The 18,393-nt window shown below is 42.5% G+C and overlaps 1 protein-coding gene across 1 annotated transcript in view; it reads right to left on the bottom strand.

The window, feature by feature from the left end:
- Positions 1-18,393, bottom strand: part of LOC142313009 (uncharacterized) — a 289,249-nt gene that overhangs the window by 111,445 nt on the left and 159,411 nt on the right. The window contains exons 20-21 of the mRNA XM_075351996.1: positions 13,172-13,815; positions 8,483-8,611 (exon numbers count right to left, since the gene is read on the bottom strand). Coding sequence (XP_075208111.1) covers positions 8,483-8,611; positions 13,172-13,815 — 773 coding nt within the window. The remainder of the gene's footprint in view (positions 1-8,482; positions 8,612-13,171; positions 13,816-18,393) is intronic.

Below are 18,393 nucleotides of genomic sequence, written 5' to 3'. Positions count from 1 at the left end.
GTCTCAACGTAAATTGACAGCTGCCTTTCGAAGACTGATCCGCAGGTTTGCCTTATTTGATTTGTGGCGAGTTAAACATCCCTCAGAAAAAACCTTTACCTTCTACTCTCCCCCTCATGGTACACACACCAGGATCGATTTCTTCTTTGGCAACATTCAGGCCCTTAGATGGACGAGCAAAGTGGATATTGGTGCAATAACGTGGTCAGACCACGCGCCAATGACTCTCACCCTAGATCAGACAACCCAACGTACAAGAGTCTGCCACTGGAGGCTCAATGAGTCCCTCCTCAAGAGAACTTCCTACAGAGACAAACTGGAAGCAGGATTGATGGAATACTTTGAGAACAATGAGGGGTCAGTGCCCAATTTTTCTACTATCTGGGAAGCCCATAAGGCCGTCTTTAGAGGGCAATGCATAGCTTTAAGCTCCCGCATCAAAAAAGATAGACTATATCAGAGAGATCAGCTCCTTAAAAGTCTCAGAGACTTAGAAAATAGGATGACCCTTAACCCATCAATACGTACCCTTAGAGGTATAGTAAAGACTCGTGCCCAACTGAAGGACCTAGAGGTCAATATAACAGAAAAATTACTACTCTATAGCAGGCATAAATACTATGACAAAGGAAATAAATCGCACTCTCTTTTAGCCCGCCAACTTAGGGAGGAGAGGGGGAACTCATCCGTTTATGCCTTGAGAGATTCGGGAGGGAATACGTTATATGACCCCACTAAAGTTGCAAAGATTTTTCAGGATTATTTGTCAAGATTGTATTCTTTGCCCAGCACCCTTCCTACAGACCCAGGAAAACAGAGGGAGCTAATCCACTCCTTTCTTGAGCAGTGTAAGCTGCCTACCCTTACTAAGACTGCCGTAAACACACTAAATAAAGAAATCACGTGTGAAGAGGTAGGGGAGGTGCTTAAACTACTTCCTAATGGAAAATCACCGGGTCCAGACGGCCTGACATACTTCTACTACAAGGCATTTGCGGATCGACTTACCCCCTATTTAGTTAAATTATTTAATAGCTTCCTCACGGGCTCCCCTATACCCACAAGTATGTTACATTCATATATTACGCTTATACCCAAACCTGGGAAGGATGCTCTGGAATGTGCCAACTATAGGCCCATAGCACTCCTTAATGCTGATTTGAAAATCTTCACTAAACTACTAGCTCTACGCCTTTCAGTTCTACTTCCTCACCTAATACATAAAGACCAGGTGGGTTTTGTCCCTTGTAGACAGGGAGGGGACAATACTAGGAAGATCATTGACTTAGTAGAGGTTGTTAATAAGACAGAGAGTGAAGCACTCCTTCTTAGTTTGGATGCGGAGAAGGCGTTTGACCGTCTGGGGTGGCCATTCATGTTCGAAACATTGCATCAATTTGGAATTTCAGGTCCATTTATTACTGCCCTGAAAAGTCTATATTCATGCCCCTCAGCTTCGGTCAAGCTTCCTTATGCCACATCCCAACCCTTTCAAATACACAATGGCACTCGTCAGGGATGCCCTTTGTCCCCCCTTCTCTTTGTCATGTGTATTGAACCATTGGCTGCTGCTATTCGCAATGACCCTAATATACATGGAGTAATGGTACGAGATAAGGAGTTTAAGCTATCTCTATATGCAGATGATGTCCTATTGATCTTGTCCCAACCACATATCACCCTCCCGAATTTGCATTCCTTGTTACTACAATTTGGAAGGTTGTCAGGGTATAAGGTCAATCAGAACAAAACGGAAGCTCTGCCTCTTAATATTCCACAGGTGCGGGTCTCCTCCTTACAGGGAAACTACAATTATAAATGGAGAAATATATCCTTGACATACCTTGGGATACAATTAACATCTAAGTATAAGCTCTTGTATCAGCAGAACTATCCTAGTTTATTTACTGAGATAAAAAGGCTCCTGCTCAATTGGAACAAGCTCCCATTGTCTCTGTTTGGAAGAATCTCTGCAGTCAAAATGTCTGTTCTGCCAAAGCTCCTTTACCTATTTGAGACCCTTCCGGTGTGTGTACCATACAAAGAATTGCGCAACATTCAGTCTAGTATACTTCAATTTATTTGGGCCCACAAGAGACATAGAATCAAGAAAACGACATTATTTGACAGTAAACTGAGAGGAGGCCTGGGGGTCCCTGATATTACTAAGTACTACTGGGCAGCACACTTACGTCACATCCCTGCATGGTCTAATCGCAGTGCCTTCTCTAGATGGATGGAAATAGAGAAGTTATGGCTAGCCCCAATACACCCTAACTCCTACCTTTGGGGCACCTCATCTAATAAGCCTGACCCACATACCCTGGGCCCTATAGCCTTTACGAAGAGGATATGGGACTGCTGTGTCAAGAAGTTTCCACTTAAATCTGAACACTCTCCATTGACTTCTTTTCTTTTTAATCCCAGAATGCCGGACGGTATGCAGGGTACAGCGACTAAAACGTGGTTTGACAGGAAACTCTTTTGCTTTGCTGACATAGTAGACGCACACTCCAGAGTCCTTCTCCCCTACGCCACCATAGCTGCTAAATTTAATCTCCCAGGCAATTCCCAATATCGGTATTTACAAGTTAGACACCTGATGCACTCCCTTTTTGCCTCATTAGAAGTCTCTATCCCTACACTTTTTGAGAGATTGTGCAGAGCTGGGGCCTCTACTAAAGGCCTCATCTCCGATATATATCGTATTTTAATGGCTCCGTGCCCGGAAGACAAGCCAAATCATACATATATGAGGAAATGGGAAGATTTCCTTGGTGAGTCCATTCCCTTGTGTATGTGGAGGCGGATCTGGGATACGGCCTCTAAGACATCTTCATGCTATGTCTATAAGGAAAATCAGTATAAATTACTCATGTATTGGTATCACACCCCATCACTACTACATAAACTAAACCCAGCTATACCTGACAACTGTTGGAGGTGTGGAGCCACAGGAGGAGACATACCGCACATATTCTGGGTATGCCCCAATATCCAGTGTTTCTGGAGGTTGGTGCAATCTCTTATTTATAAAGTAACTAATCTTCGGATTCCCCTGGATCCTAAATTCTATTTATTAAATATACCACTTGCTCAGCTGGGGAAAAGAGTGAAGCGGTTATTGTTACATATAACTACAGCAGCTAGATGTCTGATTGCCCGCAACTGGAAGTTAGCTCATCCACCCTCACTTACCGATCTCCAATCTCGGATCCAAGATGTGAGAAGGATGGAGTATTTATCTGCCCTGTCAAATAACACAGTAGATCTTTTTGAGAGTGTTTGGTCACTTTGGGACACTTATTGGGCCAACAAAGAATAACAGTGAAGTACGGCCTTGATGGAAGCCTGATATGCTCACCCTCCCCAATCCATCCCCCCTCCCTTATGTTTCCCTGTCTAGTATTGTATTGTTCGTCTTGTCATATTCCCTGTTTTCAGTGTATTAGTGGATAATATGGATACTGATTTCTGGTTTACAGTCATTAACAAGTTTGTGAGACATATCCATGCATCAATGTATTTTTTTTTGTATCTGTTTTGAAAATCTTAATAAAATATTCAGTTATAAAAAAAAAAGAATCCCTCTCAACACACACTTGAGTGTCTCCCATTGAACAGGTTCCTGTATACAACGTTTAACCTTCATTAGTTTCCTTATTGAGAGAAAGTTATGTCCCGATGTTGTGTCTACTTTAGGGTCCAAAGTGAAGTTTAAATTGCTGCCCACGATCACGGTCCCTACTGCGAATTCATCCAGAGATGAAAGGAGACAGGAGCAGGTCGTCGCCGGGTCTCTATTCGGTAGATACCAATTGACAATGGTAAAAATGGATGAGTTAACATTAATTTTCAGGAATATAAATCTTCCCTCCGTGTCCACCCATGAATCTAGAACTGTGTGCACCAGGGACTTATGGATGCCTATGGACACTCCCTTGGATTTTGACTCTGGGTTGGAATTGTGGACCCAGTTAGTGTAATATCTGTCTCTAAAGATGGGGAGGTGGCCCGTTTTAAAATGTGTTTCTTGGATCAATAGTATATGGACTCTTTTTTTGTGCATCTCAAAAAGTATCTGGGAGAATTTTAGCGGGACATTAACTCCCCTCACATTTAGTGAACCCCAATTAATCTGCATCATTCCAATGCGGAGGAACGGTGGGGACTCTAGGGATAGGTTCGGGGATTAGGGAGAAAGAGAGAGATGTGCAGGCAAGTAGGATAGGAAGAGCAGGGAAAGAGAAGAGGAAATAAAAGAGAAGAGGTAAGAAGGTTGAGAATACAAAAGAAACTACCAACAATGCAGCAGAACCCACAGGTAAGGAGGTCAGAGTGCCTCCCGCCTGCAAGGTCACAACAAGACCCTAACGTCGGGTCTAAAAAGACTAAAGGTAACTGTATAGGTATAAGAGAATACCAAACTGTCTAACCTAGGGATGGTGAGACTACGCCACTCCTTTATGGCATGTTATCCCAATCAGGGAGTGAACATTCTACAAAAGAGCCCCTTGCCCCGGACTAACAATAAGCAATTATTCAACTTAGTTTGTCAGCCAGAACCCTATATAATGTGGGGACACAGGATCTAGAGAGGATATTGTGTTATACACTGTCAAGGGGTGCCCCCCCGTCCCCCTTCCAGGAAGGTGGGAGGGAACTCCCCTCCCTCATAATCAGAAAGACTTAATCCCCCCTGGCAAAAAATTATGGAAAAACTGGGAGGTACATTCTATTGAGAAACAACCCAATGCATTTTTGTTTATAAACCAATTACTCCTTAAACATCAGACTGGTATTCCTTTTTTTTCTCTTCGAGGGCCACACATCCGATCACCATCTGTGGCAGCACCCCCTCCCCCCATTGGAAACACCGGCCACTCCTCTATAGGCACCAACGGAATGTCCAGGGCTGCAGCAAACGATGGCATATCAGTCGGGTTCCTAAGAACATGCATTTTTCCCGCGTGTCAGACCTGCAGGCGGAAGGTAAATGCCCAGCTGTATTGGAACTCATACGAACGGAGCATGTCCAGGAGAGGTTTCAGTGCTCTCCTCCTTTGTAAAGTGAAACGGGATAAGTCCTGCAGAATCTGGACTTGGCTCCCCTCGTATGCTGGTGAAACTCCACTGCGCAGCTTAAACAGGATGTTCTCTTTAAGGACATAAGAGTGGACCCTGCAAATCATATCTCGAGGTCTGTCATTCTGTGTAGGTCTAGGGCCAAATGCTCTTTGCACTCTGTCTAGCTCCAGGGGTTGGCTTGATGGTTCACCCAGGATCTCATTAAACATCACTTGGAGGGCTCTCTGGAGATCCTTAGGTTCAACAGACTCTGGTAAACCAAGGACCCTTAAATTGTTTCTCCGGCCCCTGTTTTCAGCATCGTCCATTGCTTCCACCATATATTGTATTTGGCGGGAGTGTTGATCCAAAATGGCCCCTTGTGCCTGAGTGGTGTCTTCTATATTCTGTATTTTAGCCGCCTGTATTTGGTTCTGAGTGTCCACTCTTTCCACCTCCCCCTCAGGGCCGACAGCTCTGTGCGGTATGCCTGTTCCAGCCTTGCTATATATGTCTCTATATCTTCTCTGGTGGGCATAGAAGAGATATGTGCCCGAATTTCATTAAGTTCTTTCAGCACTCCTGGTTCATGTGATATTATTGTACTTGTGGCAGGCTCTAACTCTGCTTGCATTTCCATATCATACACTCTTTGACTCAGGCGGTGTCTCACTGAAGATAGGGGATTTCCATTAGCAGAGCCCTGTTCCCCATTTGCAGCATTAATAGCCTCTGCTTGAGATTTATTATTGTCCTCCATCTGTGACAGGGGTAAGGACACTTCTCCCCCCTCCTGACGCCTCCCCACTGCAGGTCTGCAATCAGCAATGGTGGGTTTGTACCCATTCTCCCTGCTCCAGGGCTCCCCTGTACCTGAGACCCTGCACGCTGGCCGTCTGGGGTTATCAGCTGCCTCTCCTCCACTGCCCGGGTGGTTTCCTCCCTCTGTCTCTGCTGCTGCTGGGGCTTCTCCATCTTGGGAGATGTCTGCGGTGCTGTCCTCTGCTTCGGCCCGGTAAGGAAGCCTCTGATTCCCTTCTCCCCTGTCCGTGACGCTCCGCTGCTGGGCCCCTGGGATCTCTCCCTTCTCCTCCGCTGCTTATCCTTTTCTTCCAGGCTCTTGGGCTGGTTTAATCGTCAGTAGTGTAGTCCGGTGGCAGGAGCTGAGACAAACACATCCTGAATCCTCCATAGCCAGGACACGCCCCCTGGATTCTCATTATGAACATATCCACTCTGTGTTACAAAGACTTAAAGAGATTGCCTTGTTTGCTAAGTTGTAAAAATGTACATTGGCTGTTCATGAAATCTCATTCCTAGGGTTCATCATGTCACAGGTTGGGTTTAAGATGGACCCTGAGAAGGTGCAAGCCATAGTTGATTGGATCAAACTTAGCGACCCTAAAGCATTACAACATTTCCTGGGTTTTGCTAACTACTACAGGAAATTTTTATCAAGGGGTTTTCTCAGATTGCTAAACCTTTGACGGATGTCACATGTAAGGGGGTGGATCTGAGGGTCTGGTCGTCAGAGACTGTGGGGGTTTTTCTGGAGTTGAAAAGATGTTTTATGTCTGCGCTGGTTGATATTCAGCCAAATTTCACAAGGCCGTTCATTGTGGAGGTGGACGCCTCTAAGGTAGGGGTGGGAGCGGTATTGTCTTAAGGCCCTAAAACATTAACCAACTAGCAGCCATCTGCCTTTTTCTCAAAGAAATTCTCGCCTGCAGAGAGAAATTATGTCGGTAATCGTGAGCTGCTTGCTGTTAAACTTGCGTTTGAGGAATGGAGGCATTTTTTTTTTTTTTTGGACGCTCATTAACTTCATACTTATGCACTGCTTCCCCCACCCACCAGCAATCCCCCGCATCTTTGATTAGTTGCAGTGAGATGTGCCACCACCCTGTGTGACACCGTCTGACTGATTTCAATCAGAGATGCTGTCTGTGTGTCTGTAAAAATAAATAAATGGCATAGGGTTCCTCCATATTATCATACCCAGCACAGAACGCATACGTCTACAGGCTGCAGCCTCAGCCGTGTGCTTATTGTGAGTTGCGTTTTTTTTTTTACTTATTTAAATAACTTATTTTGTAAAAAACGGCTTGCAGGCCCCCCAGTTTTAATACCCAGCCATGATAAAGACGACAGCAAGGGGCTGTTATTCTCAGGCTGGGAAGGCTCATGTTTATTGGCCTCCCCAGGCTACAATTAGCATCCTGCACCCGCCCAGGATTTTCACATCCATTAGATGTGACCTTCTCGGAACTCTACCCAGCTCATCCAGATTGCCCTGGTGCGGTGGCAGTCCGGGTAATAAGGGGTTAATAACAGCTCACAGCTGCCACTGAGCCCTATATTAGTAATAGGAGGAGTCTGAGACACCTCCATTACTAATGTATAAGTGAAAAGAAATAAATGATTTTTTTAATGTTTGTGTTTATTTGAAATAAAATACAAAAAACCCAACCCTTTTATTAACCCCCAAAGCACCCAGGTCCAATGTAATCCACATGGGGTCCCACAGCAATTCCAACTCTGTTAGATTACTGAAAGCACAGTGTGCAGGCACAGAACATGCTGTAATGTCACTCAGGTTGTTTGCATTCACAAGTGGAGGTTCCCACAGTCCTTCAACTGTGACCGCAGGTAACCTGACCTCAGTGACCTCACCTGAGGTGAGATTACTCAGTTCAATGAGGTCACCTAAGTTCACAGACCTGTATCTCCTGACAGAAAACCGTATTTTTTTAGCTAAGAGAGGCACATTTGGTGCTGAAATATTTACACCATATTCCTGAACCCAATCTACACTTCCTGGCACAAAAACCGCATCAAAATACCATGTGGTTTTGATGCAATAGTGATGCAATTTTTTTTCCAGGAGGTGTAGATTGGGTGCAGGAATATGGTGTAAAAATGTCAGCACCAAATCTGCATCTCTTGGCCTAGAAAATGCACAAAAACAGTTTTGATGCTGTTTCGGTGCAGTTTTCTGCCAGGATGGGCATATTTGGTGCTGAAATCTGGTGCATCCCTCTGATCAGAAGCAATTGGAGTGTGTAGGGATAATGTCAATAAAAACCAATATTATTGATGACCATAATGGGGAATAATAATTATAGGGTAACAAAACAATGCCCATAAAAGTAACAAATGTTATTAAATTACATTAAAACATAACAGTGCGTGCATTAAGATATTGCCAATCTGGCAAGTGAGAAAAGGAGTACATCGTCCCCCTCATAATAATAGTGACATCACACTGGCCCCACCCGATAGGGTTGAAAGAAAAAGTCTGTAGACCTCGAGACCTAAGAAGACGTTGTAGACAATCCGTTCCAAGCAAAGACTGAAGTTTATTCCGAGATAGCAACAAAGCAGATAAGACAGGTTAAGTGGCACGAAGACATACACAGGTGTCCTTTAGAACAGCAGAATTAGCAACAGATGAAGAAGAAATGCCCCCCAAAAGACGTGTGGGGGCTCTTATATGTGTTAGGCAAAGGAAAGCTGGAGATGGAGGTTTCTGAAATGCGTAGACCTGTACAACATTAAAGGAATAATTTACTGATTATTCTCATGGTATATTAGCGCGGTATAGACTAGATTTCTTCTTCATTCCACTACATGTTAGACAAAGGAAAGCTCATACTGCAGAGAAAGACATACACATTAGATAACAAAGAAGATAATGATATATCATGAAATTATTTATGATCATTGCTGTAAAAACTCATTAGAATCCTATAGGCCTCCATGACAGTTTTAACTAATTCAGCAATGTCATCATTGCTGAAATCGCTAATCCCTGAAGGCGCCTATACTTCACATAACTCTTCAAACACTGACAACTCTATCGATAACTGCGTTCCTTTATCATTTCAATATACCTACTATTCATGACTACACATCACCATCTATCAACTGCCACAATTCTACTCTTCTATTCAATTTAACCTTTTTAGACTTTCTGTTATACTTGCTAATAACACTGATTTCATCTCTATCTCCTCTCTGGGGGGAGAACTCTAGCCAATGCACCTCATTAGCTACTAAGTTAGTTTGCTCAAGTCTGCCTAAAATGGCCATTAGATACAACATGGCTGCTCAGCATATTATGGCTGACTATTCTCTAACAAGGGTTTGCTTAGCCACGAGAGGTGGGGGGGGGGGTTGTCCCAACAAAATGTAACACCCCCTTAACACAGTGGCTGTACTTCCCTAGACTCCCAGATGCAAAGTGAGAGGGGGAAGAGGACAGATGAAAGATCACAAACATACGCAGCATGTAAAGGACGGAGAAGGTCCAGATAAAAGATACAAAATTGAATCCTCCAATAGGGATACTTTGCTTCCAATGGCGTAAAATTAATAGTAGAACATATTCACAGAGGAAAATAATCGTAGCAAATAATGTCCAGCAAAACAATTTAATTTTCGGATAATTATGTGGTATGTGAGTCCTCTGATTCCTTTACAGTAGCCTGAGGTAAATCACAGTTGCATGCCTTATGCCTCTCCCCTGCTACATGTTGTGAACAGCATATCTGCAGCATTGTCTGGGCTGTTCTTTATCTGTGACCTGTCAGCAGAGTACTAACGGACTGTTATCTGGATTCCCCATGGATTTTTTTCTCTCTTCTTTGTTACTTCATCAGGCCTCCAGATGACCCGTGCGTAACAGAGAAATGCGTCGAGGCATAAGGCATGCAACTGTTACTTTTATGGTAATTATTTGGTTACCCTGTAGGCATAACAGTCCCTAGGGGGACTAATAAAATCATTTAAAAAAATGTAAAAAAAAAAAAAAAAATTTTAAAAAATATTTTTTTTTATGAAATTTCAAATCTTTTGCTCAATTGAAAGTAAAACAATAAAAAAAACACAAATTTGGTCTCGCTGCATTTAGAAATGCCCGATCTATCAAAATATAAGGTCAATTAATCTGATCAGTAAATGGCATAGCGAGAAAAAAAATCAAAATGCCAGAATTTCGTGTTTTTGGTTGCAGCAACATTGCATTAAAATGCAATAACAGGAGATCAAAATGTCCCATCCATCCAAAAATGGTATGATTAAAAAGGTAAGCTCAAGACACAAAACATAAGCCATCACTGAGCCCCAGATCTTGAAAAAATAGAATGCTACAGGTTTCAGAAAATGGTGACAAAAGCGCAATTTATTTATTTTTTTATCCAAACTTCAGATTTTTTTTTCAACACTTAAAGCTATACATGTTAGGCATGTATAAACGTATACTGACCTGGGGAATCATAATGCTAGGTCAGTTTTACCAAATAGTGAACATGGCAAATAAAAAAACAAAACCCCCAAACAATTGTGCAATTGCACTTTTTTTTTTGCAATTTCACCGTATTTGGATTTTTTCCCCCCATTTTCCAGTACAATATGGGGCAGAATGAATGATGTCGTTCAAAAGTACAACTTGTCTCAGAAAAACTAAGCCTTCATATGGCTATATTGATGGAAAACGCATGTTTCACTGCTAAAACTGCGGTTTTGTCAGGAGTTCAGTGTGGAGGTTAGATATTACTTATTAATAAACCTTTCCTTTTAATATGACATGAAGAATTAATATAATGACCAGCTTCATAATTTGCTATATCCACAATATGAGAGCAGGGCAAAAAGAAAGGGTGGTTATTATTGGAACACACTCTGATTGGGCCAGATTTAACACTTGTAGATTATAGGGGTCAGTATTGGGCCCTCTTTTTAAAATGTTTAATGGTTTTTTTTAGGTTATAGAGAGTACAATTTCAGCATCTTCAAGTGATCCTAAGCTTTGCAATGTAATCAACAGGAAGGAGAATTTAACATTGTTAATGTTAATCTTTACACAGGGTTCTGAGGAGGAGCGAAGCTTGGGATGAGAAAGAGCAAATTAAATGTAATATTATAAATGCAAGGTCATACATCTAGACTGAGGAAATAAAGGGCCTGATTTATTAAGATGTTTTCACCAGAATTTTGACAGAAAACACCTTAGAAATCTTAATTTATTTTTCTTTGCGCAACTCAAACTAGCACAGAAATTGAGACTTTTTCTGTTTTTAATAACACTCCCAGCTAGCTCAGCCAAGCTGGCGTTGATTGGTGCGTGGAGACGCCCAGCCAAAAAATTAACATTTGCACCACGAGTGGCACAAATTGCGCCAGAAATCTATACCGGCTCTACTGACTTAACTGCAGAATCTAAGCCACCTCTAGGATTAACATTCCTGAAAAAAAGGTGTGCCCATAGCTTCTTGGTACCAAACTTGCGGGAACAGTTTAAGTAAGGCAGTTTTCTGTGGCAGCATGACTTTGCCCCAGTACACAAAAGGAAGTTTGGTCTGACCTCACAAATGCTATTCTGGATGAATGTGCAAGTATTCCCACAGACATTCTCCCATTCTTCTGTGATTGTCATGGGGAGTGGGAAGAGCGCAGAGAACAGAGGCTCTTAGACTGGCCCTCAGGCTATAAGTACTTTATCTCAGAGTTATCTCTGAAGAGAAGGGTAGCTGAGCTACAGTCCTAGCCCAGACCAGCCCTGATCTTATACCCCGAACCCCAGGGGAGGGCCGGGACAGGAGTGTGATAACACCAACAGCAATAGACAAACAGGAGAAACTAAAATTCTCACAGCACGCTCACAAAGAGGTATAAGACAATAAGGGCATAGGGAGGAAAATAAGAGCAGGGAGGAAACAACGAGACAATGAGAAAATTCCACAACACCCCAAGCAGCATGCAGTATTAATACCAGCAAGCTGGGACACACAGCACAAGGACCAATTTAGCAGAAGCTATAGTCGGCATGGGAAGACAGTCTCCACCATTTAAAAAAGGTGAAAAGTAACTGTGATAGGTCTCCCACAACACGTGATCCAAGAGGTAACCAGCAGGCTAGCAGAGATTAACTCCTGCAAGCCCAATCACTAATGAGACCAGAGCTGGTCGACGCCCGAGCCTGCCTGTGCAACTCAGAAGCACCAGAAAAGGCAGTGTGGAGTGTCAGATTCAACAGTGTGAATAGTCAGATGCTGCCATGACATTCGGCGAGTTTAGAGCCAAACACCGTGTGACAGTGACTTACAGTAGGAAACATCCTATAAATGTAATGTGTAGCTATCTCAATACTTTTGTCCATATGTTATATATGTATATTATACACTGTATCTATTAATATAAAATATTCAGTGCTGCACAGGTGTGATTTTATATTTAGAGAAAACCAACAATGTTCATATATAAACTAAAGCAAGTGCTATACTGGCACTAGGATGCTGAATTTCAAGAATATGTACAAGTAAAGATATAGAAATGCACTGCTATTTGATTGGCAGGAACTGCTGAATAGCTAATATGTGGGTTGGGTTTTGCTAATTATTCCTGTCTGCCTGCCTGGCCTTGGTAGATGTTATGGGCTGCATTTCAGTCATGCCCATATCACGTGACAAAACTGACTCAGACCTGGAAGGAGCCTATACAGTCTAGCATCTACCAAGGCCAGGCAGCAGACAGGGACGGAATAGATAGCAAAACCGGATCCACATATTAGCTAATCAGCACCTGCTGCCACTCAAATAGCAGGGCATTTCTGTAACTTTCCTTGTACATATTTCTGAAATAAAACATTCAGTCTCAGAAGAAAAGGCATGCTTACAGTCAGCATCATAGACAGTATAGCACTGGCTTTACTTTATATATGAAAACCCTGATGATTGGTTTAAACTATTTGGATTCTATTTGAGTTTTGTACTAATGAGATGTTAATTTTGTAATTCATTTATGCTTTCTTGTTCAGTTTTTAAAAAAAAAAAACTAGAAAAACATTATGCAAGTTTTTTAAAGGTTACATTTTTTATGGAAGGAAAGCATTCCTTAAATGCAGTACAGTATATGAGTATGGCTTCTACCTTTTTGAGTTTTACTATATGTAAAAGGACAATTTCTGATAAACAGAATTTAATTTTAAAATACAAATTCCCACATTTCGGGTATGTAAAATGACTTTTCACTTATGTGAGCTCTTTGATGTTTAACAATATTTGTTTTGAAAGAAAAGCATTTCCTACAAATCTCAAAATAGTTATGGTTTCTTCCCTACGTGATTTTGTTGATGATTAACCAAATCTGATTTACGCACAAAACGTTTCTCACAGTCTGAGCATGAATATGGCTTCTCCCCTGTGTGAATTCTCTGATGATTACGAAGAGCTGCTTTCTCTGCAAAACATTTCCCACATTCTAAACATGAAAATGGTTTCTCCCCTGTGTGAGTTCTCTGATGTGTAATAAGTTTCGATTTTTGTGTAAAACTTTTCCCACATTCTGAACATGAAAATGGCTTTTCGCCTGTGTGAGTTCTCTTATGTGTAAGAAGAGTTGATTTCTTTGCAAAACATTTTCCACATTCTGGACATGGAAATGGTTTCTCCCCTGTGTGAGATCTATTATGTAGAACAAGGTTTGATTGACGCTTAAAATATTTCCCACACTCAGCACATAAAAATGTTTTCTTTGCTCTGGAACCTCTAACATCCCTTCTTTTCTTTTCCTTAATAGTCTTTGATGAATCCTGTTTAAAAGGACCAAATGGTAGATCTTTGCTGTGAAGCACTGATGATACAGCTGGGATGACACAATGTTCTTCATATGTGTCTTGTGGCACACCAAGATCATATGATTGAAAGTCTGTAGGTGTCAGAAGTCCCTCTGATCTGCTAATACAGTCACCTGCCAAGAATAACACTTTGGTTACTTTTTCAATAACTTTAGAAATATTTTTTTTAATTATATTAAATGTCCATTAAAATTGCAAGTCATGTTGAACAATTTGATTATTCACTAATACATTGGTGACTAAACAGTTCACATTCTAAATGAAGACCACAGAGCAAGGACCACTAGATAACGATATCAGCCCACCAGGATCAGCTCTAGCAGTTTCCCAATTCAGTATTGAATTCAGCATCTTCCTAGGTTCATGACTCGAGTGTCGGTCACCACTATTTTGTAGTAGGACGCTCAGTGAAATATCATAAATGAGCCTGTCAGTACTATTAGGGAAGTCTGTCCGGCACAAACCCTGACAGCCACATGCATTTTAGAGTAGAAAGGAGCAGTGCGATTATGTATGAAGAACAGCTGACTTTGTAGAAGGTGTTAAACTTGAATTGCAAATTAATTTGTAAAGTGATTTTCTCGAGCTGCCAAACAAGTGGGAATGCGTATCAAGGGCTTTTAGGCCCCGGTGCTTACTCTATTGCTATTATCTGCAAAATTAATTTACTTAGCATTTTGAAACTCTAGGTATTCCTCAAGTATGTCGTTGTTGGTAATATCCAGTTGCTCATACAACCCCTGGCAAAAATTATGGACTTACCTGGCTCTGAGGATGTTCATTTAGTTGTTTACTTTTGTTTAAAAAAAGCAGATCACAGACATGGCACAAAACTAAAGTCATTTCAAATGACAACTTTCTGGCTTTAAGAAACACTAAATAAAAATCATGAAAACATAAGGTGCTATCCAGTAACTGTTACTTTTCAAGACCAAACAGGAGGAAAAAATTATGGCATAATGAAAAACAAACAAACAAAAGAACACTCCAATACATCATCACTAGTATTTTGTTGCACCACCTCTGGCTTTTATAACAGCTTGCAGTCTCTGAGGCATGGATTTAATGAGTGACAAACCGTACTCTTCATCAATCTGGCTCCAATTTTCTCCTTTTTGCTGTTGCCAGATCAGCTTTGCAGATTGGAGCCTTGTCATGGACCATTTTCTTCAACTTCCACCATACATTTTCAATTGGATTGAGATCCGGACTATATGCAGGCCATGACATTGACCTTATGTGTCTTCTTTCAAGGAATGTTTTCACAGTTTTTGCTCTATGGCAGGATGCATTATCATCGTGATAAATGATTTCATCATCCCCAAACATCCTTTCAAATGATGGGATAAGAAAAGTGTCCAAAATTTCAATGTAAACTTGGGAATTTATTGAAGATGTAATGACAACCATCTCCCTAGTGCCTTTACCTGACATGCAGCCCCATATCCTCAATGACTGTGGAAATTTACATGTTCTCTTCACGCAGTCATTTTTTATTCTTTAGCTTTTCTGTATGTAAATCCCATTTCCTTTAGGCGGTTTCTTACAGTTCGGTCACAGACATTGACTCCAGTTTCCTCCCATTCGTTCCTTATTTGTTTTGTTGTGCATTTCCTGTTTTGGAGACATATTGCTTTACGTTTCCTGTCATGACGCTTTGATGTCTTCTTTGGTCTACCAGTATGTTTGCCTTTAACAACCTTCCCATGTTGTTTGTATTTGGTCCAGATTTTAGACACAGCTGACTCTGAACAACTAACATCTTTTGCAACATTACGTGATGATTACCCTCTTTTAAGAGTTTAATAATCCTCTCCTTTGTGTCAATTGACATCTCTCGTGTTGGAGCCATGATTCATGTCAGTCCACTTGGTGCAACAGCTCTCCAAGGTGTGATCACTCCTTTTTAGATGCAGACTAACGAGCAGGTCTTATTTGATGCAGGTGTTAGTTTTGGGAATGAAAATTTCCAGGGTGATTCCATAATTTTTTCCCCCCTGTTTGGTCTTGAAAAGTAACAGTTACTGGTTACCACATTATGTTTTCATGATTTTTTTTTTTAGCGTTTCTTAAAGCCAGAAAGTTGTCATTTGAAATTACTTTCGTTTTGTGCCATGTCTGTGATCTGCTTTTTGTAAACAACTGAATGAACATCCTCAGAGCCAGGTGATTCCATAATTTTTGCCAGGGGTTGTAAAAATTTTGTGATAGGCATTTTGGTGTAACAATGCTTTTTTGGGGAAAACCACATCTGTACAGAACAGGGCCTTTTAGGCCCCTGCTATTTTTATCATGTACTCTGCAGTGTTTGTGTCTCACTTTACTTTATTTGTAGTCAGGGTTGCTGGTGGAGGGGCCAAAGAGTAGATCATGCTATGTGAGGATGTCATATGATTTTGGGAGGGAGTGATAACACGAGGGCCAGTGGGTGCTCTCGTTTGCTGGCCTGGCTGTCTTTATAAAGACTGCACGGACCAGGACTTATCCCACTGAACGCTCACACCCCTGCCCTGTGGGCAACACACTACTCAGACAACACAGAATGAGTGAACCACACATTGGAAAGATTGTATTGGTTCACCAACAGGTAAAAATATATACATTCCCAGCAAAAACACAAGATGGTACAAGCAACAGAGTCTCACCCCTCCACTGGCCTGCCAGGTATAAAGGGGGCTTTGCACGCTACAATATCGTTAATGTTTTATCGTCGGGGTCACGTTGTTAGTGACGCACATCCGGCGTCATTAACGATATCGCAGCGTGTGACACTGACCAGCGACCTTAAGCGACCTCAAAAATGGTGAAAATCGTTCACCATGGAGAGGTCATCCCAAACTCAAAAATCGGTAAGGGTTGTTTATCCAGGTGGTTCATCGCTCATGTGGCAGCACACATCGCTATGTGTGACACCGCAGGAGCGAGGAACGTCTCCTTACCTGCCGCCGGCCCCAATGCGGAAGTAAGGAGGTGGGCGGGATGTTACGTCCTGCTCATCTCCACCCCTCCGCTTTGATTGGCCGGCCGCTTAGTGACGTTGCGGTGACGTCGCTGTGATGCCGAACGTCCCTCCCCCTTGAAGGAGGGATTGTTCGGCAGTCACAGCGACACCGCCAACCAGGTAAGTACGTGTGACGCTGCCGTAGCGATAATGTTCGCTACGGCAGCGATCACAAGCACGACGGGGGCAGGTACTTACACACTCGATATCGCTAGAAATTGATAGCGATATCCCTACCGTGTAAAGCCCCCTTTAGAGTCTTCGTAACTTCCAGAGCCAATTTTCCCAGTGTCCAGCAGCACCCTGCTTTTGGTGGGAACCAACTTTGAAGAGATAGTGGCAGGCTTAGGAAGCAGTTCTGTTTCCTCAGTCGGAACCAAAGCTCCTCAACTGAGATGATGTAGAATCCTTCTCTAGGTGCAGTTCTGTGATTCCCTAGCTGGGGCCTATGTTTCTCGGCTGGGGCCATGTAGAATAATATACTGGTGACAGAAGCAAGCCCTTTTATACCACTTTGTTCTCTTACAGGATTGGTGGAGATGGCTGCTTCCTCATTGGTCACAAGTTCAATCAGACTGCGTAATTTTCCTCCGAAGTATGCAGTCAGTGGCTGAGTTAATACACATTTATAGACTATACAACTCCAATCAGTCTGGGAAGAGACAATGGTTAACTTCTCTGGATTTAACAAACCAGAGGACCCTTCTGTCTGACCTAATTGAGAACAGTTCACCTTCACATAAGTGGCCAAACGTTGTCATCACAATCTGCACTACTCGTTATTCGATCAAGCATTGGGGTGCTGAGGTACTTGCAGAGCTTGGCCAAGTATCGTGGGTACTTGGATATTCAATCAGTGAAACAACAACCACAATGCACAAACTTGAAGCAAGACACCTCACAGAGAGCCATTTCCAGTCTCTGAATGGCTCTCCTGGGGATACAACCATGTTGTCAGGTTTCCGGGTTTTCCAGTTCTCTGTTGAAAAAGCTTGCCCTCAGTTAACATGGAGTTTACTGTTCTGTTGCCCTACTTCCTGTCCAGCTGCTTAAAAGGCCGCCTCTAAACCTAGTCCAGTGCCTGAGTATACTGCTTGCTGTGTGCTCCTGCTTTGCTGCTGCTAATCCTGTTAGCCTTTGGATCCTCCTAAAGACTACCGACCGACCGACTCTGGACCTTACCCGGTTTCTCAAGTTGTGCCCGGATTCCGTCTGCCATCTTCGGTTAGCACTCTGCCCGGTTCTCTCTGGTTCGTAACCACTCTGGACATTCATCCCGTACGGACACTCCTGGACTTTTACCGTTTGCCCCTTGTGTCCCGGCTGCTGCGCATTTAGGCCTTCCGGGGTGATTGCCGGACAGTCCCTGTATAGGGGTTCGCTCTGGTGGTCTCCCTGGGGGAGTCCGGTGCGTGGCCCCGGGAATTCCCTTCGCTCCGTTTTGGGAAAGTATTGTGTGTATTTGTACTGCTGTGTTTTCCGTTGTGTATCCGTGGTTACATATTATAAAATATCTTGTACCAAGAACTCGTCTCTGATTGTCATTGCCCTACGCTATCGAAATCCTCAGAACATATATAAGTATTACACATGTTCTCGGATATTGTAAAACCAAGAAAACCCCCGTCATTCTTTCCACTGGAAATGCTCTGTGTGCAGAGACTCAAAAAACATAATCAGTGACTTTCTA

This window comes from Anomaloglossus baeobatrachus, chromosome 5, assembly GCF_048569485.1.
Source record: "Anomaloglossus baeobatrachus isolate aAnoBae1 chromosome 5, aAnoBae1.hap1, whole genome shotgun sequence".
NCBI lineage: Eukaryota > Metazoa > Chordata > Amphibia > Anura > Aromobatidae > Anomaloglossus > Anomaloglossus baeobatrachus.
Note: the sequence above shows the minus strand (reverse complement) of the source record. Positions and strands in the feature narration are given on the sequence as shown.